This window comes from Bufo gargarizans, chromosome 6 (assembly GCF_014858855.1).
Source record: "Bufo gargarizans isolate SCDJY-AF-19 chromosome 6, ASM1485885v1, whole genome shotgun sequence".
Classification (NCBI taxonomy): Eukaryota; Metazoa; Chordata; class Amphibia; order Anura; family Bufonidae; genus Bufo; species Bufo gargarizans.
This window is the reverse complement of record NC_058085.1, coordinates 350,597,841-350,619,245: the sequence shown is the minus strand read 5'-3', so window position 1 is coordinate 350,619,245 and position 21,405 is coordinate 350,597,841. Positions and strand designations below refer to the sequence as shown.

General features: G+C 39.9%; 1 protein-coding gene across 1 annotated transcript in view; it reads left to right on the top strand.

Moving 5' to 3' along the window:
- LOC122942209 (alpha-2-macroglobulin-like protein 1) overlaps positions 1 to 21,405 on the top strand; it is a 288,592-nt gene that overhangs the window by 35,279 nt on the left and 231,908 nt on the right. Inside the window, exons 2-8 of the mRNA XM_044299708.1 lie at positions 951 to 1,131; positions 3,415 to 3,574; positions 4,768 to 4,820; positions 5,083 to 5,103; positions 6,135 to 6,288; positions 6,376 to 6,460; positions 9,156 to 9,279. Coding sequence (XP_044155643.1) covers positions 951 to 1,131; positions 3,415 to 3,574; positions 4,768 to 4,820; positions 5,083 to 5,103; positions 6,135 to 6,288; positions 6,376 to 6,460; positions 9,156 to 9,279 — 778 coding nt within the window. The remainder of the gene's footprint in view (positions 1 to 950; positions 1,132 to 3,414; positions 3,575 to 4,767; positions 4,821 to 5,082; positions 5,104 to 6,134; positions 6,289 to 6,375; positions 6,461 to 9,155; positions 9,280 to 21,405) is intronic.

Below are 21,405 nucleotides of genomic sequence, written 5' to 3'. Positions count from 1 at the left end.
AACCAGACTATTGATGGTTAAATGCACTTGGTGTGACAGCTTGACCCTGATGTAGGATTTAGCCAAAAAACAACCACACCATTGAGGGTTAAATGCACTTGGTGACAGCTTGCCCCTGATGTAGTATATGGCCAAAAAATAACCAGACTATTGATGGTTAAATGCACTTGGTGTGACAGCTTGACCCTGATGTAGGATTTAGCCAAAAAACAACCACACCATTGAGGGTTAAATACAATTGGTGGCAGCTTGTGCTGGCGCACCACAAGACACAAAATGGCAGCCGATCACCCCAGAAAAAAGTGACTGAAAAACGCTCTGGGCAGCCTAAAAACAGTGAGCAATTAAATAGCAGCAGTTCAATGATCCACAGCTGTAGATCGATCTCTGAATGAAGTCTTTTGGAGGAGTTAATCACTGCCTAATCTCGCCCTAACGTCGCAGCTGCAACCTCTCCCTATGCTGATCAGAGCAGAGTGACGGGCGGCGCTATGTGACTCCAGCTTAAATAGAGGCTGGGTCACATGCTGCACTGGCCAATCACAGCCATGCCAATAGTAGGCATGGCTGTGACGGCCTCTTGGGGCAAGTAGTATGACGCTTGTTGATTGGCTGCTTTGCAGCCTTTCAAAAAGCGCCAAGAAAGCGACGAACACCGAACCCGAACCCGGACTTTTACGAAAATGTCCCGGTTCGGGTCCGTGTCACGGACACCCCAAAATTCGGTACGAACCCGAACTATACAGTTCGGGTTCGCTCATCCCTAGTCATCTTTTAATGACACATTACATTTGATACACTATAAATGCCTATATTGGAACTATGCAGTTTACATTTATTACCACTAAAGACAATAGACCTGCCATACTTAAAGGGATTGTCCCAAGATAGTCCTTTATCTTCTTAAACTTTTTATAATGATATCATATCTTCCATGTCATCCTTTCCAGGCACTTTGCCACCATCTTCCCGTCAGAGCTGCGTGCCCAGCATCCTGAACACATCTGCTTACAATTGGAGGGAGCTGAAGGTCAAAGCAATGTGAAAATATCTCTAACGTTGAATGACAAGGAGACCATCCTCGTAGAAAAAGACCTCCATGGAGACATATTTAATTGTCTTGTCTTTCAGGTAAAAGTAAACTTTGATAGGTCGCTGTGGGCAACAAGGACATTATATGGCACAATTATATACAGGTGAAATAGCGTGCAAAGTTCATTTATTTCAGTAATGCAACTTAAAAGGTGAAACTAACAGATGAGACTCATTACCTACAAAGCGAGATATTTCAAGCCTTTATTTGTTATCATTTGGATGACTGTGGCTTACAGTTTATGAAACCCTAAAGTCACAATTTTGAGGTACCCTTTGCTCAGGGGGTATGAAACTTTTTCACAAAATTCTAATTTTGAGCTGCATTAATGCAATTCCTTTTAATTTGCATTACTGAAATAAATGCACAATATTCAAATTTTTCGAGTTTCACTTGTGTGTGTGTGTATGTATATATATATATATATCATATTTTTATACAGTATATAAAATATCTGATTGATATTTCCTCAACTGTAGTTCTGGAGAGGGAGGGTGCCCTCATTTATAATGTCGATATACCCTACCAGGGAATACAGAGAGTGTTTTTCTTCAACCAACAACCCAAGTAGCATAAACCTATAAAAGAATACCTGAAAATGTTATATCAGGCGCACTTTTACATCAAAGTAGCCTATAGAAACATACTTTCTGGCAGCTTACACTCATAAAAGCCACATCTTAAGTCAATGAGTGATTTTAAAATTTCAGTCTGACTTTTTCAAGCAGAACATTGTGGGGCGTTTCTCACAAGATATGGCCTCCGCTGTTGCCTTCCTCTTGTCCATTTTTGGGTTTCCTTCACCAAAGGACAAACAGTAACAGGCATAGGCCTCCTGTGTCTATAGGTAAATCCAAAAGTAGAAGTTATTTTCCAATTTTAAAAAAAATGGTGTCTGGTACCAGCAACCGTCCTATTCAACTTTTTGCATAGACAAAAGAAATACCCCTCTTAGTTAGTTACCGTATTTTTCGCCGTATAAGACGCACCGGCCCATAAGACGCACCGAGGTTTTTGAGGAGGAAAATAAGAAAAAAAAATTTGAACCAAAAGGTGTGCTTTTGGTGGGTTTTGAACTAATTGTGGTCTGTGGATGGCACTGTTATGGGGGATCTGTGGGTGACACTTATGGGGGATCTGTGGGTGACACTTATGGGGGATCTGTGGGTGACACTTATGGGGGATCTGTGGGTGACACTTATGGGGGATCTGTGGGTGACACTTATGGGGGATCTGTGGGTGACACTTATGGGGGATCTGTGGGTGACACTTATGGGGGATCTGTGGGTGACACTTATGGGGGATCTGTGGGTGACACTTATGGGGGATCTGTGGGTGACACTTATGGGGGATCTGTGGGTGACACTTATGGGGGATCTGTGGGTGACACTTATGGGGGATCTGTGGGTGACACTTATGGGGGATCTGTGGGTGACACTTATGGGGGATCTGTGGGTGACACTTATGGGGGATCTGTGGGTGACACTTATGGGGGATCTGTGGTGACACTTATGGGGGATCTGTGGGTGACACTTATGGGGGATCTGTGGGTGACACTTATGGGGGATCTGTGGGTGACACTTATGGGGGATCTGTGGGTGACACTTATGGGGGATCTGTGGGTGACACTTATGGGGGATCTGTGGGTGACACTTATGGGGGATCTGTGGGTGACACTTATGGGGGATCTGTGGGTGACACTTATGGGGGATCTGTGGGTGACACTTATGGGGGATCTGTGGGTGACACTTATGGGGGATCTGTGGGTGACACTTATGGGGGATCTGTGGGTGACACTTATGGGGGATCTGTGGGTGACACTTATGGGGGATCTGTGGGTGACACTTATGGGGGATCTGTGGGTGACACTTATGGGGGATCTGTGGGTGACACTTATGGGGGATCTGTGGGTGACACTTATGGGGGATCTGTGGGTTAATTTCACTGGACAATGAATTTAGGAGAGCCAATCCTGAATATGTAAACTCATTCCAGTGTTTTAACCTTTAATGTTCAGTGACGGTTACATTTGATGGCTGTTTTTTAATATCTGATGTTTTACCAAATAGTGACTCTACACTCTTACTCATGTAGGGGCACTACCATACCAAACCCTCAACCCCCTTTATGATGCACATAAGGCTAGTCTTCATGAGACAATCAATCCCTTTACAGTAAAAATGGAAAAAGAATATATTTTACAAAGATGCTAGATAACCTTGGTTAGCAGTTTTTATGCATTCATTTAAGGTACAATTCATTTGTCTATGAGTTATCTTTACCCTGCAACATAAATTACAATATCTATTTTCTTTTGGTAGGTTCCCAATCCTGTTGAAAATGAGGCAGTCGGTACAATAACTCTCTCTCTTAAAAGCTCAGGGGAATCCCATACCAACAGTAGTAAAGTTCTAGTAAAGAAGCAGCTATCTAAAATTCTAGTCCAGACAGACAAAGCCGTGTACAAACCAGGACAAACTGGTAAGAAAAAATAAAGAAAGATCTCGAATAAGTTGTCATGTTCACTAATAAAATCACCGTTGCGATCACAAAAAAACCACCAGCTGGCTCAATAACAAATTCCAAGGATAAAGTGTGCATAGTGACTGTGCTAACTCTCAATTTCCAGAATCCAACTAGCATGCCCGACTGCTGCTCCCTACACTACTGTGTGTTAGTAATCACAGGTATATGTACAGTTTTTCTTAGTAGGCAGAAGAGGAAGAAGAAGTCCTATGTATGCGACTTCCTCTTGTATAGGCTAAAATTCTAAGCCCTACCAAAGTCAGTTGCAATTCTGAAGAATAATGATGAGCTGCATAGGCAATATTCGAATTCGTGATCTCCAGTCATTGTTTACTTGAATGCGAAAATCGGCAATGTAATATATTCGCGATAAATTCACGATAAATTCGCGATTAGAATATTCAACACTATTCCCGAATAAGAATATATATCACTATATTTTAAATATTCGCGAGTTCTCAAAGTAGTGATATTCGTGATTAAAATTCACAATTCGAATATTCTCACTCAACACTACTGAAGAGTGCTTGACTTTTCCCCCAGTCAAAAGCGGCGTTCTCCTCTTTAAAACTCCTGCTCTATGCAGAGCACACTGTGACGTCACATAAAATTTGCAACTCCATGCCAGGCAACCCCCTGTAACATATATAGGTGCCTCACCAATTTATTCTGCACGACAAAAATGATAATATGAAAATAAGTAACACCTTTATTAATGCATATAATGACATAAAGATTGGCGATAAAATACACAGGACAAAAACATAGGGACCCAATAATCCAAGAAAATATTGATAAGATAAAGCTGCTATCCTCCTACATGCATGTTCAAACAAGTACTATTGCCACCCCATGAGCGACAACGTCGCAGTAGTAGTAGAGTGTAAAAAACATGAACAGCCTGCAGTATAAAGTATCAAGTGTGTTGTCAAAATGTAAAGGCAAGAGGATAAAAGCAGATGATAGTATACTAACCACAAAAGGTCCCAGACACCCCGATGCACATTTCACGTTAGCTTCCTCAAGGGGACATTGCACTGATCGAAAATATATTATCAACGTGCGCGAATTTCATAAATCTGGGGCAGAAAATTCTAATGTTTTAAGGAATTTTCCAGTGACTTTGTTTTATTCTTTTTTTGGAACAGTAAAATTCAGGATTCTGTCCCTTAACGAAGATTTTAAACCAGAAAATATTTTGGTAAGTTTAAAGCAAAACCAATAGCAGCTAAGAAAAATAAAATGTCTCACATTTTATGCGAATGACGGTAGTTATAAGGACTTTATCTTGATATGTCTCCAAGTGAATGCTGCCCCCAGAAAAAAATCATGCCATGTTTCATTGCATTGCATTGCTGTACCCTCGAACAATAAGTTATATTTGTGGTAGATTAATAAATCCAATCAAAGTTTTAAATTCAACATAATATATTTTAAATAATGTTTTTTTTTTTTCTCCTTAGATCCCGGTGGTTAAAGTACAGGTAAATGAAATAAAATAAAATAAAAAAAGTAATAATAATAACATACAGAGACATCCATATCACCCCTTTTAAATGTGTGCTTTATTTTGTGAATTTTTAGTTTTCTTTTTAGAAGATTATAATGCAAGCTTTGCTTAAGGGAGCATTCACACGGATCCGTGTGTTCCCTATGTCTTCAGTTATGTTTCCGTTTCAGTTCCGTGAGTCCGTATAATACGGACGTGGTGCTTCCGTGTGTCAGCTGTTTTTCACGGTCCGCAAAAAAAACGGAAGGGTTAAAATTAAATGTCCATTTCTCATCATCGCTAATTCTACCAAGCCAACCATAGTAAACCAGGTCTAAGTTGAAATCGCAATGCGATTACTTTAAAGTTATATTAATTGCATTGCGATTTCAACTTAGAGCTGTGTTTCTAATGGGTCAGCTTGCTAGAATTAACACGAATATGGAATATAGCAGTGCTAAGTTAAAATCGCAAAGCGATTAATATAACTTGAAGTAATCGCGTTGCGATTTCAACTTAGCACTGCTATATTCCATATTCGTTAACTTCATTAATTCTAGCAAGCTGACCCATTAGAAACCCAGCTCTAAGTTGAAATCGAAATGCAATTACTTTAAGTTATATTAATCGCATTGCGATTTCAACGTAATTCTCAAATCCGACAGTACATTCTAGTATGGAGGCGTTCCCATGGTGATGAAATGGGGTTTCCTAGAGTGTTTTCAGTACAGGGGTCCGCAAAAAACGGATGACATACGGATGCATTTCCGTGTGCTATCAGTTTTTCACTGACCCAATGACTTTCTATGGGGCCACGGACCGCGATTTGCGGCCAAGTATAGGACATGTTCTAAAATAAAAGGAACGGACACACGGAACGGACAGCACACGGATGCGAATAAAAGGCATTCCGCTATTTTCGCGGACTCATAGAAATGAATGGGTCCGTGCATTGTCCGCCAAAATTGCGGAACGGACACGGACACGTTCGTGTGAATGCTCCCTAACTGAGGTTATTTCTTTTAGGACCAAGACAAAAATAGGATTAATCAATGGTTAAATGTGAAACTCAATCAGGGAATTGCTGAGCTCTCCTTAGATCTGTCACCTGAGCCCACACTGGGAGAATACACCATTAAACTGAAAGATATATCTCATACCTTCAGTGTAGCGGAATATGGTGAGGAAATGTCTATATGCTCAATACTAATATCTAACATGTGTTTGTTTATCCATCTCTAATCTGTATCTATTATGTCCTTTTCAGTACTTCCAAAATTTGAGGTCAATATCAAGTTACCTAAATATGTTCTGTATAACAGTGAAATGTTTCCAGTTGAAGTTTGTGCCAAGTGAGTAAAATAAATTGGTCAATTTTGGCTTTATTTGATCAAAGGATACTTTTTGTGGTGCAGTAGCTCCATGTGATGGCAGCATGCTTAGTAGGCTTTACTGAAGAGGTGGGTTTACTGGTTTGGATGTTGGGGAGTTTGACATGCCAGGGTATTGACTTCCTGAATATGGGGGAATGCACGTGAGAAAGGAGGTCAGATATGTAAGGAAGGGACAGATTGTGGACTGCCTTCTATGTCATTGTTAGTATTTTGAACTGAATTTGCCGGGCAATGGGGAGTCAGTAAAGAGTTTGTCAAAGGGGAAAGGCAGAAGAGAATCGAGGGCAGCAGAGTGGAGTTTAGATGTGTGAGTGTTAGATGGGATGCCACAGAGGAGGATGTTGCAGAAGTCCAGGCGGGTGATAACAACGGTGTGCACTAGCATTTTAGTTGACTCAGGGTTGAAGAAGACGAGTAAATGAGAAATTTTCTTGAGTTGAAAGGTGGTGGTAAGGGTTAGGATGTGTGGCTTGAAAGACAGAGCAGAATCAAATGTTATCCCCAGAGAGTAGACCTGTGAGACTGGAGAAAGAATGGTGCTGTAATGTAAACTGTAATGGATAGGTCTGGTAGGGGGGCTGAGTTCTATGGGGGAAGATAAATTCAGTTTTCTCTATAAAGAATATTCACATATAGCACATACACAAATATACACACATTTATACAGTATACACATGCACTTACAGCACTTACACAAATATATAGAACATATACATATACACACGCATGTTGTACTTACCGCAGTGACATCAGAGATTGTAGAAGATGCCATGAACATCAACTAAACCATTTACATAGGCTGTAGCCGAAAACAGTTTCTGCTTTTCAATCAAAACCAACTACTCCATATCATCTCAAAATCAATGAAAACCTCAAAATAAGTACAAGCCCCTTACATGTATACAGACCACTAGTGATGAGCGGCAGGGGTCATATTCGAATTCGCGATATTTCGCGAATATTTTTAGAATATTCGCCGAATATTCGAAAATTCGGAAATTCGAAAATTCGCGATTTATTTTCTTGAAAAAAATCGGCAAGGTAATGATTGTGTAATATGCAAATTTTCGTAATTCTAATTTTCGGATTCGAATTTTTATTGCGAATTTTTCAACTTACAACTATTAGACAAAGATTATAGCACTATATTAGCTAAATTGCTCTATATTCGATTTTTCGAATACTCACTATATTGCTATAACTTCGTTTTTTCGAATATTTGTAATATTCTAAAACAAGAATATATAGCAATATAGCGAATATTCGAAAAACGAATTTATAGCAATTTAGCTAATATAGTGCTATAATCTTCTTTGTCTTAAAGTTAAAAAATTCGCAATAAAAATTCGAATCCGAAAATGCTAATTACGAAAATTCGCATATTACACAATCATTACCTTGCCGATTTTTTCAAGAAAAAAAAATTGCGCATTTTCGAATATGACCCCTGCCGCTCATCACTACTCCTAAAGTCAAGTATATTGCAGCCTTCTTATTGGCCCACAAGCTAGAAGCAGGAAGGGATCGTGTACTGATTTAAAAAAAAAAAAAAAAAAGGGGAAAAAAACGAATATTCGAAATTACGAATATATATAACTATATTCGAAATATTCGCGAATTTTCGAAGTACCTATATTCGCGATAAAAATTCGAAATTCGAATATTCGTGATCAACACTACAGACCACAGGCCAAGCCCCTTAAATGTATACAGACCACAGGCCAAGCCCCTTACATGTATACAGACCACAGAGCAGATCTTCTGAATAAATAAGGACCCAGAATAAAGAATCCCTGAATAAATACACAATCAGAAAAATGCATACCTCAAAGCAGACCTCTGAATACAGACCCCGGAACACAAACAGGATTTAGAATAAATACAGACCTTACAATGTAATCCCTTCAGAAGGCGCCTGGCTGCCATCCCTAAATTTAAATTATGCAGTGACGATCAGAGGACAGAAGAAGCTCCCTTCCTCTGTTCAATCTCTCAGATGATATGGCTAACACAGACAGGATCTCTCAGGGGTTAAACTACTGGGATTGGAGCTACCTTATCTCTGATCCAGGCACAGTGAGAACTTGGTGCCAGCTGTATAATGCAGCCGGCATCCAGGAGCACGGCTCCTCGGCCCATGATATTGCCTTGACATACTATTACAGCACAGTGCATTAAGTAGCAACACTCTGTGATGTCACAGAATGTGAAGGGGTTAATCAGCTTGATGAGCTGGTATATACGAGGGTAAGTATAAAATGATCCGCATTCTTGCTGAAGAGTTTTTTTTATCAACATTCAGTTTTTCATCATAATTTCCCAAGTCACTACTGCACAGGTGTTATGTCAGGTAATTTGCACCTGTGGTGCGAGAAGCAATGGCTGCCCCACTTTTGATGTGCACGAAAGTAGAGCAGCATGTCCCCTGAAACCACTAAGGAAATTGCAGAATTAAAACAATTTAATAATATCTTATTCAATGATCTTCAAAACGTAACATATTTTTTCCCAGTGACAGTCAGCTTTTTTTATGCAAATTCTATCTCATTTTCATATATACACAATCATTTATATACCTTTTAAGCCTTTACTTTTTTTTTATAACTATTTGTCTTATTAAAGTGTGTCCTCATTATTTCCTTCTAATCTTTAGGTACACATTTGGAAAGCCAGCACAAGGGGATTTTACAGCTTCTATTTGCCGTGAATCTTTTTCATATTATTATATGAGGAGGGGTTCAAATGAACCCGCAATATGTGCTAATTTCACTGGAAAGGTGAGGTCCTATTTTTCATACTAAAGTATCACCTAACTGAATAATTAACTTATCAAACTGATTAGAATTTAGTTTAAATTATTCTATCAGGAGTTTAGAGATAAGGCATACACATGAGCCATCAGGGCTTCTATCTGACGGGACTTACTGTGAGCAGGAAACCTGCTACTCTACAAATCCACAGAGACTGACATCTGTACAAAGAAAAGGGCTAAGAGATGACCGAATAAAAAAATAAAATAAAATATTAGGCATCTTTGCTGAAGTTACACAAGAAATTTGATTAGTTACACATTTATTTGTCATAAATTGCTATACATCAGGTATACCCAGGCCACTCTGCCTTAGGGTATGGCCACACGGAGCAGCCATGCTGAGAGCGGGTTGCTGCCATACTGCGGTGAAGAATCGTGCAGCCAATTAGCCTACAGCTGCCTTGCATTTCATAATGAAGACCGCACTGTATAGTCTGTCTTTATTGCTAATGGCCGCAAGGCACCTTTGAACAGGGGCTGTTACTGATATGGGGTTTGGCTGGTTTGGTGGGGGCACAATTTGCTGGCAAACCTACTTCTCCAACCCCAGCACTCTACTGACCTACAGGTGGGAGCCCTTCTTCTGCCATCTGCTTTTCCTCCTTTAACACATCATCTAATATCGATGAGAATATGTAATCAGGAACATCATGTTCCTCCTCTCTCTGCATCCTTCTGACTTTTATAGGACATAGAAACTTTAAAGGAAGAAGTAAAGCCGCCAGTAAAAGATGAGGATAGTCATCATTAAGACCAGGCCCCCCAAGGGGTGCAGACTGGATGGTATTGGTTGGCACACTCGCACTGGAATAATACAGGCTTCCATCTTATTGGAATTACATATCTTAGTTTAACCCCTTAAGGACCTCCACTATACATGTACGGCGCTGGTGGACGTGACTTAAGGAATAACGCCGTACATGTATGGCAGGCTGATCAAGCGGGTGCAGGAGCTGCACCTGCCCGATCAGCGGCACTGACCCGTTCTGCATACACCGGCATTGGTGAACACCGACGTATTAACCCCTTGTATGTTACAGTCTTCATCGGGTTCCCGTGCTGAAGTGGCAGGAACCCGACGGCAGAGAAGGTAAGCCCGATGCCTTCCATAGGCATTAGGGCTTGCTTTCTATGGAAGCCTGTGATATCCAGCCCTTAGGCTGGGTCTCACAGGCAGGCTGTCGGCATAAAAGCTGACAGCCTATGCATTACAATACGGGTTGTATTGTAATGCATTACAGAGGAGATTAGACCCCAGAAGTTGAAGTTCCCAGAGTGGGACAAAATAAGTGTTAAAAATAAGTGTTTTTCATAAAAAATAAAATAAAGTTTCAAGTAAAAAAAAAAAAAGCCCCTTTCCCAAAATAAAACACATAAAATCGTAAAAAAAGAAAAACAGACCTATTAAGTATTACCGTGTCTGTAACGACAGGCTTTAGAAAAATATCACATGATCCACCCCCTCACCTGAACGCCGTAGAAAAAATAAAATAAAATAAAAACTGTGCTAAAACAACAATTTTTTTTTCACCTTACATCACAAAAAGTGCCAATCAAACCATTACCTCATCCCGCAAAATCTCAGAATACGGAGAGACTAAAACATGATTTTTTTTTTGTTTAAAAAATGCTTTTGTTGTGTTAAAAGTGAAAAAAATATAAAAAAGTAGACATATTAGCTATGTCCGTGTTCATAACAACAAGGTATATTAAAATATAAAATGATCTAATCCCTTTAGGTGAACACCGTAAAAAAAAAAAAAAGTTAAAGTTTTAAAAAAAGCCATTTTTTTTGTTTCAAAAATACAAAAGTATATATATTAGGTATTGTCGCGACCGTAACGACCTTCTGTATAAAAATATCATGTGACCGAACCCCTCAGATGAACACTGCAAAAAAAAATGAGTGGCAGTGGCAATATTCAAATTAACGATATTTTGCAAATATTTTATAGAATATTCGGCATATATTTGCGAATTCGAGAATATTTTCTCGATTGCGAAAATCGGCAATGTAATAGTCGATTAATGCGCACAAAATACAGGTGTGGGTCCCTTTTGCTACATTTTCCAAGCTGCTAGAAGTTTCCTGAGACTGAATAAAATGGTTGGCACGGCAGAACATCAAAAATGGCTTTATATGCAGATAGAGTGCTCCAATATATTCACGATTGCGCAAATCGGCACTAATGATGCGAATATTTTGGTGCAATACGTGAAACTTCACATTTTAGCAGGTCTGCATGTATGTATGGATAGCAGAACCTATAACACTACCTAACACACTGCACTGCAACAGCTACACTGACTTTCTCCCACTAACTATCTGTATTATATATATATAAGCTAACTATCTATCTAATGTAATGACACAGCAATGACACTGCTGTCTCTCTCAGAACTGTAGAAAAACGGCTGCTGGGGCGGTTCTTATATAGTAAAGGGTAGGCAACTTTCCTATTGGTTGCTAGGAATGTTGCTAAGCTTAGACAAAAACATTGCACCCTTCTCATTGGCCCACAAGCAAGAAAGGAGGTTACTGATGAAAAAAAAATCTAGAATATTCGAAATTACGAATATATACCACTATATTATAAATATTTGCGAATTCTCGAAGTGCCAATATTTGCGATTCGAATATTCGCGCCCAACACTAAAAGTCATATGCAACCTAAAATAATACCTATCAAACCATCATCTCATACCGAAAAAAATGAGCCCCTATATAAGACAGTCGCCCAAAAAAAGAAAAAAAAAGTATGGCTTTCAGAATATGGAGACACTAAAAAAATATATTTTTTCTAAAATGCTTTTCTAAGATAACAATATTTGGTATTGTCGCATTCGTAACAACCTGCTCTATAAAAATAGACAAAATAGGTGAAAAAGTGGCGGATTAGCCATTTATGTCCATGATAGTCTTAAATTTACAGAATTTCAGGACACACATACAAAGAGCTCGGAACTCTTTGGGTTTGCATGCAAGTTAAGGGGGGGACTGTTATAAGAACTAATCTGGTTTAGAGGTCTCCAGGTCAAAGTGAGGATTATGATAACAAGTTGGTTGATGAAATTTCTCAAACGGCAGAAAAGGTAGAAATTGTAGTTATGGGACTTCAACATGCCTTGTGTACACTGGGGTATCTCTAGTGCTCTTACATGCAAATGAAGCACTTAAAAGAGCATCTCTGGAACAGCTAGTGAAGCCACCAACCAGAGCAGATAACATTCTAGATTGAATCTTTACAAATGGAGTCCTGGTGGCCTAGGTTAAGGTGGAAGAACATTTAGGTTCAGATGACCACAGATGTTTATGGTTTGATATAAAAGCAGACTGGGAACCAGGGGCGTACATAGAAATCATGGGGCCCCATAGTAAAACTCAGAATTGCCCCCCCCCCATAAAAAATACATGCAGATGTTGTCATTAGTAGGATATATACACACACATAATTAGTGATGAGCAAACTTGTGTTTTCAAGTTTGGCGTACAAGATTCAGGTTATCTAAGAATTATTTTCTGTGGTAGTGGAATCCATATTGGAATTCTTAGATAACCCAAACCCAAACCTTGTACGCCGAACTTCAAAACACAATAAATAATAGTACATAGACAAATACTTTAAATTCTGAAAGCAATCCAGTCCCTGCCCCTCATTGCCCTATTAGAAAAAGTAATAAGGCAATGAGGGGCAGGGACTAAACCCCCCTTCAGAATTTCAAGCATATGTCTATGAAGGGGGGGGGGGGGGGGTTGAAGTCTATGGGAAGCTGCTGTGAGGTGAATAAGCTGTGAACAGGTCTGTGTGTGTGTGTGTGTGTGTGTGTATATATATATATATATATATATATATATATATATATATATATATATATATAGTAATAAAAAATAGAGGGGCACTCCATATAAGGGAACAAAAGACGGTACTATGAATATCACTATTTAATAAAACATCAAATATTCTAAAAGACATCCATAAGATACAACCCTAAAATAAATAAAATGATATAATCAAATTGTGAGAAGGGTCTTGTGTGTAACCCGCTGTAATGGAGATTCAATCAAGTTCCAAATAGTTCATATGCAATGGAAATTTCCCACAATGATCGTCAAGCAAGGCAAATCTCCATGCTCTCAAGGGAAATCCCAGGCACTGCAATCTTGCGACTTCAATGTAATGTTGCTGATAAGGAAAAGTATCCAAATCCAAAGCCCAAATGCAGAGAGACAAGTATAGTGTCCAATTTGGGGAGGACTCTCTGTTCAGATGAATAGAAGTTGGCAACAAAAGTCTCTTACCCCACTCTGTTACTGGACTCAGCGTGATGTATCGAGGACCAGCCGATTACCTACTGCAAACGCGGCGTCCCACGTGGTATGGAGTCTGAACGTGACGTCTCACGTGACTCCTCGGCTGTGGCGGTGATGATGTAATCCGTCTTTCTCAGCGGTGTATTCTCAATACGAGATGGATAATATGGATAAAATCACCCGCCGTTGTTTCTTCCTAGTCACTTATATCTCCTTGAGGGGAACGGCTCACTGTCCCAGCCCAAACGCGTTTCAGGGTATACACCCCTTCCTCAGTGGTGAAGACAGTGAGCACTTTGCAGCATTTTATATCATTCCAGGAGACCAGCTAGAGGTGGAGCTGGTCTAATTGGGACATTGAAGACACCTGGTATGAATTCCATTCAATGCAGTTTCTGAGATTTAGAAGCCTTGTTGAAAAATGATAGCAGCCTATATATCAAAATACTATGGATGTACATCATACACAAAATCAATAATAACATTTTGCACATACTAGAAATCTTGCGTATAATAAAAATGGTGGAACCGCAGGAACAATGCCATATAATGTACTCAGAATGTGTTCCACCATATGCTCATATAAAAATAAAATTCAAAATAGAGTCACCATTATATATTAACAAATATAAACATAAAATTGTTGTATGTGACACCATAACATATAAAGGATGCCATAATCATAAAAATACTAAAAAAACGCACCGAAAACGCACCTGCGGTAAGGTGCGTTTTTGATGCGTTTTTGATGCGATTTCTTCAAAAACACTTAAAAAACGTAAACCACCACCAATAAGGAGGTCCTGAAGCATACAGGGGAATTTTCTGTGTAATAGAGAATAATTATTGCCTGATAGAGTTTCTAAGTTGAAAGTTGAAAGTTGAAAAAGGGAGGGAAGCAGGGCAGGGAGGGAGGAACAGAGTGCTGAGGAACAGCCAAACTCTGAATCTCCATCACCACCCGGCTCACCCCCCATCTCTCAAAGAAAACCAAATAATTCCCATTCTGCATTGAGGCCCCTGGGAACTAGGGATTCAAATTCAAAAATACGGCGGGATTCCTGCCTGGACATAGCTGCCACATGATTCCCTCCTCTCCACGGTTTTTTTACTTTCTCCAAAGCAAAAAAAGTCAAGGACGAAGTGTCGCAATTGTGTACGTCCTTAAAATGTTTCGAAAGAGAATGTAGTAAGTAGCCTTTTCTAATGTTGGCCATGTGTTCTGCCACTCTCTTTTTTAATGTCCTCTTGGTCCTCCCTATATATTGCTTGCTACATCCACATTGTAACAGGTAGATAACATCAGTTGAATCACAGGTCAAACAGTCATTGATATCAAATTTGAAAGAATTTTGAGTGGAAGTAACACTGGTAGTCTTTCTCGCAAAATTTGTGGCCTTGCAATTCCCACATCTCCCACATCTATGAAAGCCTCCCGTGTTTAACCAATTGTGACCCTCAATTGGACCTTTCTTAATATTTTTTAGAGTGGGTGCTACTTTGGCTGCCAAGGTACTAGCTCTAGTGTAAGTAATTCTTGGGTCTCGGGTAAGTGATGATCCTATGATTTTGTCATTTAAAAGGAGGTGCCAATGTTTCCTAATAATTTTTTCTACCTGTCGATACTGTGAATGATAGGGCAGGATCATCCTCAGTACTTCATCAGTTGGCGATATACATTTCTGATCAAAAAAGTCCTGTCTGTTCATATTATTAACTTTTTCTAAGGCCTTTTTCACTGTTTGGTCCGGATATTCCCTATCCAAAAATTGTTGGCTGAGATTACTGGCTTCTTTTTCGAATTGGCTTTGGTCAGTACAATTGCGCTTCAGTCGCCTGAATTGGCTGACCGGTATATTCAGCAGCCACTTTGGTAGGTGGCAGCTGGAAAAGCGTATAAAGCTGTTCCTAGCTACCTCCTTCACAAAAGTGCTACATTTGATAGAGCATTCCTCTACTGTTACCCTGATATCTAGGAATTCAACTTCTTTTTGGCTAATTTTGGGGGTAAACAGATATATTGTAGAAACACAAAAAAGAATTCCCGTATTCTATTGTCTCCCTAAGATCCACAAAGATCTCAAATGTCCCCCAGGGAGACCAATAGTATCGGGAATCGAATCCATCTCATCTAATATGTCACGGTATATTGATTGTTGGCTGCAGCCTGTGGTCAGGACCACTCCTTCCTATATTAAAGATACTACGGATATCATTAAAACACTTGAATCACTGGAATGGAACGAGGGTTGGCTGTTGGGCACATTAGATGTGAGCTCCCTCTACACCGTGATTGAACACAAAATGGGCATCGATGCCCTAAGGCAACAGCTTCAAAGGGACAACACCTTGAAGAGTGAACAAGTATTGTTCATTCTGGAAGGAGTAGAATATATTCTCTCACATAATTACTTTGCATTTGAACGGGACTTCTATCTCCAGTTGACCGGTACCGCCATGGGCACCAGATTCGCCCCCAGCTATGCCAACCTCTTCCTGGCCCAGTGGGAGGAGGAGACCATCAGGCACAGGTTGGGGGGGAGTCTGGTGCTGTGGCGGAGATATATAGATGACATCCTGTTCATCTGGAAAGATACACAGGAGTCTCTGGACGAATTTCTGGCAGAAATCAATGCGAATGAGAGAAATTTAATTTTCACCCCCAAAATTAGCCAAAAAGAAGTTGAATTCCTAGATATCAGGGTAACAGTAGAGGAATGCTCTATCAAATGTAGCACTTTTGTGAAGGAGGTAGCTAGGAACAGCTTTATACGCTTTTCCAGCTGCCACCTACCAAAGTGGCTGCTGAATATACCGGTCAGCCAATTCAGGCGACTGAAGCGCAATTGTACTGACCAAAGCCAATTCGAAAAAGAAGCCAGTAATCTCAGCCAACAATTTTTGGATAGGGAATATCCGGACCAAACAGTGAAAAAGGCCTTAGAAAAAGTTAATAATATGAACAGACAGGACTTTTTTGATCAGAAATGTATATCGCCAACTGATGAAGTACTGAGGATGATCCTGCCCTATCATTCACAGTATCGACAGGTAGAAAAAATTATTAGGAAACATTGGCACCTCCTTTTAAATGACAAAATCATAGGATCATCACTTACCCGAGACCCAAGAATTACTTACACTAGAGCTAGTACCTTGGCAGCCAAAGTAGCACCCACTCTAAAAAATATTAAGAAAGGTCCAATTGAGGGTCACAATTGGTTAAACACGGGAGGCTTTCATAGATGTGGGAGATGTGGGAATTGCAAGGCCACAAATTTTGCGAGAAAGACTACCAGTGTTACTTCCACGCAAAATTCTTTCAAATTTGATATCAATGACTGTTTGACCTGTGATTCAACTGATGTTATCTACCTGTTACAATGTGGATGTAGCAAGCAATATATAGGGAGGACCAAGAGGACATTAAAAAAGAGAGTGGCAGAACACATGGCCAACATTAGAAAAGGCTACTTACTACATTCTCTTTCGAAACATTTTAAGGACGTACACAATTGCGACACTTCGTCCTTGACTTTTTTTGCTTTGGAGAAAGTAAAAAAACCGTGGAGAGGAGGGAATCATGTGGCAGCTATGTCCAGGCAGGAATCCCGCCGTATTTTTGAATTTGAATCCCTAGTTCCCAGGGGCCTCAATGCAGAATGGGAATTATTTGGTTTTCTTTGAGAGATGGGGGGTGAGCCGGGTGGTGATGGAGATTCAGAGTTTGGCTGTTCCTCAGCACTCTGTTCCTCCCTCCCTGCCCTGCTTCCCTCCCTTTTTTCAACTTTCAACTTCCAACTTAGAAACTCTATCAGGCAATAATTATTCTCTATTACACAGAAAATTCCCCTGTATGCTTCAGGACCTCCTTATTGGTGGTGGTTTACGTTTTTTAAGTGTTTTTGAAGAAATCGCATCAAAAACGCATCAAAAACGCACCTTACCGCAGGTGCGTTTTCGGTGCGTTTTTTTAGTATTTTTATGATTATGGCATCCTTTATATGTTATGGTGTCACATACAACAATTTTATGTTTATATTTGTTAATATATAATGGTGACTCTATTTTGAATTTTATTTTTATATGAGCATATGGTGGAACACATTCTGAGTACATTATATGGCATTGTTCCTGCGGTTCCACCATTTTTATTATACGCAAGATTTCTAGTATGTGCAAAATGTTATTATTGATTTTGTGTATGATGTACATCCATAGTATTTTGATATATAGGCTGCTATCATTTTTCAACAAGGCTTCTAAATCTCAGAAACTGCATTGAATGGAATTCATACCAGGTGTCTTCAATGTCCCAATTAGACCAGCTCCACCTCTAGCTGGTCTCCTGGAATGATATAAAATGCTGCAAAGTGCTCACTGTCTTCACCACTGAGGAAGGGGTGTATACCCTGAAACGCGTTTGGGCTGGGACAGTGAGCCGTTCCCCTCAAGGAGATATAAGTGACTAGGAAGAAACAACGGCGGGTGATTTTATCCATATTATCCATCTCGTATTGAGAATACACCGCTGAGAAAGACGGATTACATCATCACCGCCACAGCCGAGGAGTCACGTGAGACGTCACGTTCAGACTCCATACCACGTGGGACGCCGCGTTTGCAGTAGGTAATCGGCTGGTCCTCGATACATCACGCTGAGTCCAGTAACAGAGTGGGGTAAGAGACTTTTGTTGCCAACTTCTATTCATCTGAACAGAGAGTCCTCCCCAAATTGGACACTATACTTGTCTCTCTGCATTTGGGCTTTGGATTTGGATACTTTACCTTATCAGCAACATTACATTGAAGTCGCAAGATTGCAGTGCCTGGGATTTCCCTTGAGAGCATGGAGATTTGCCTTGCTTGACGATCATTGTGGGAAATTTCCATTGCATATGAACTATTTGGAACTTGATTGAATCTCCACTATAGTGGGTTACACACAAGACCCTTCTTACAACTTGATCATTTTATTTATTTTAGGGTTGTATCTTATGGATGTTTTTTAGAATATTTGATGCTTTATTAAATAGTGATATTCATAGTACCGTCTTTTGTTCCCTTATATGGAGTGCCCCTCTATTTTTTATTACTAATTCTGTCCTTCATACGGTTCGGGTGGACCGAGAGGTGAGCACCCTTATCCATTTAGTCTTTAGGTGAGCCGCTGATTTCTATTACTATATATATATATATATACAGTACAGACCAAAAGTTTGGACACACCTTCTCATTCAAAGAGTTTTTTTTATTTTCATGACTATGAACACAGAGGCCCCCTAGAAATGGAAGATGGGTTACTGTAGGTTCTGGTAGACTGAGAGTTGTGGATAGAAGGCATGTCCCAGAGTCTGTGGCTCTCTATAATTCATTTGCAGCACTTTCAGAGTGCAAGAGCAACATGGAGGATGGCTCAAGCACAGTGGGTGAGACACAGTCATCTCCCATGCCTAAAGTATGCAAGACTGCAGCCAAAGACAAAAAAGAGAAGGTGAGGATTGATAGTAAGCAGCTGTTGGTGGGCGATTCCATCATAAGAGGTGTGAAGTTTGAGGAGAATGGTGTTGTGAGATGTCTCCCTGGTGCTTTCGCTAGCAGCGATAGACGACGGATCCTAAATATTGTTAGGCAAGCAAAGCAGGAAAGGGAAGTGGATGTTATTCTCCATCTTGGGACAAACGATCTGGCATGCAATGAGGTTTCAAAGGTGAAGGAAGCTTTTCACACACTTGGAAAGGATATACGGGAGGTTGCATCAACTGTTTCATTCTCTGCAGTTTTGCCTGTGCAGAACCTTCAGCATGACAGGAAGATGCGCATTAAGGAATTCAATGAATGGCTTTGTGAATGGTGTCTGAACCAAGGGTTTGGCTTTGTGTCTCATGTTAGCTCTTGTTGGAATGGAAAAGAACTGTACAAGAAAGATGGTTTGCATCTTTCTCTCAAGGGAACGAATGTTCTCGGTGAACAGTTCCAAGTATTTGTTAAGAAGCATTTAAACTAGGAAAGGGGGGCAAAAGAGTGATAATCCAGCAGTCCGACTGCCCCCCGGAACAATGCCAGAAGAGGCCAGTAGCACAAAGGTTAAGAAATGACAAGCTCAGAGTCTTGTCTACAAATGCTCGCAGTTTAGGGAATAAGATCAATGAACTTGAGGCTATAATGGCATCTGAGAATATAGATGTAGTGGCTGTTACTGAGACGTGGTTCAAGGGGAGTAATGACTGGGATACATCAATACCAGGGTTCTCTCTATACAGGAAAGACAGAGTAGGCAAGAAGGGGGGAGGGGTGGCCCTGTATGTGAAAGATAGCATAAAATCTAATTTGATACAAGTTAGCGAGAACAATTTGGAGTCAGTTTGGGTTACCTTGCAGCTTGATAATCATAAGGTAACTCGTTTAGGTGTGATATATAGACCACCTAGCCAAGTCAAAGAATTAGATGATCTACTAGTTGAGGAAATAGCTAAAATGACATTGAAGGGGGAAGTTATCATTATGGGAGACTTCAATCTTCCAGATGTAAACTGGAAAACCAAAATAGCTAGTTCTGCCAGGAGTACAGATATTCTAAATTCCCTACTGGGATTATCTCTACAGCAAGTAGTGGAGGAGCCAACCCGGAAGGAGGCCATTTTAGATTTAGTATTCACAAATGGGAATTTGGTATCTGATATTACTGTAGGGGAAAGCTTGGGATCTAGTGATCACCAGTCAGTGTGGTTTACTATAAGTACAGTGACTGAGTCACACCACACAAAAACAAAAGTTTTAGATTTTAGAAAAACTGACTTTTCTAAAATTAGATTAGTGGTACACGAGTCCCTATCAGACTGGAACAGTTTCATTGGAGTCCAGGAGAAATGGGACTACTTAAAAGTGGCACTATTGAAGGCAACAGAAAAAACAGAAAATTGCATTAGACTTGTCAGTAAAAGCAAAAAAAGGAAGAGACCACTGTGGTACTCAGCAGAAGTGGCCAAAATCATTAAAAACAAAAAGATAGCATTTAGGAATTATAAAAAAATAAATAAATGAGGATGACAGACAAATTTTTTAAGATTAGGCAGAGAGAGGCCAAACAAGTTATAAGAGCTTCTAAAGCACAGGCAGAAGAGAAATTAGCTCAGTCAGGGAAAAAAGGCGATAAGGCATTCTTCAGATACATAAATGAAAAAAGGAAACTAAAACAAGGAATTACCAAATTAAAAACTAAAGGAAGGTCTATGGAAGAAGATAAAGAACTAGCTGACTGCCTCAATGAATACTTCTGTTCAGTTTTTACAAAGGAAAATGAAGGAGAAGGACCTCAGTTAGGAAAGAAGACTAATGAATCTTTTGACGCATGTGTCTTTACAGAGGAAGAGGTTCTAAGTCAACTGTCTAAAATTAATACAAATAAGTCACAGGGGCCTGATTGGATACACCCAAAGCTATTAAAAGAGCTCAGCGGTGAACTAGCAAAACCATTAACAGATTTATTTAACCAATCACTGGCAACAGGAGTCGTCCCAGAAGATTGGAAATTAGCAAATGTTGTGCCCATTCACAAGAAAGGTAGTAAGGAGGAATCGGGCAACTATAGGCCAGTAAGCCTGACATCAATAGTGGGGAAATTAATGGAAACCATACTTAAGGAGTGGATTGCGGGCCATCTAAGATCCCATGGATTGAAAGATGAAAAACAGCATGGGTTTACTTCAGGGAGATCATGTCAAACTAATCTTATTGATTTTTTTGATTGGGTGACTAAAATAATAGATGGAGGAGGTG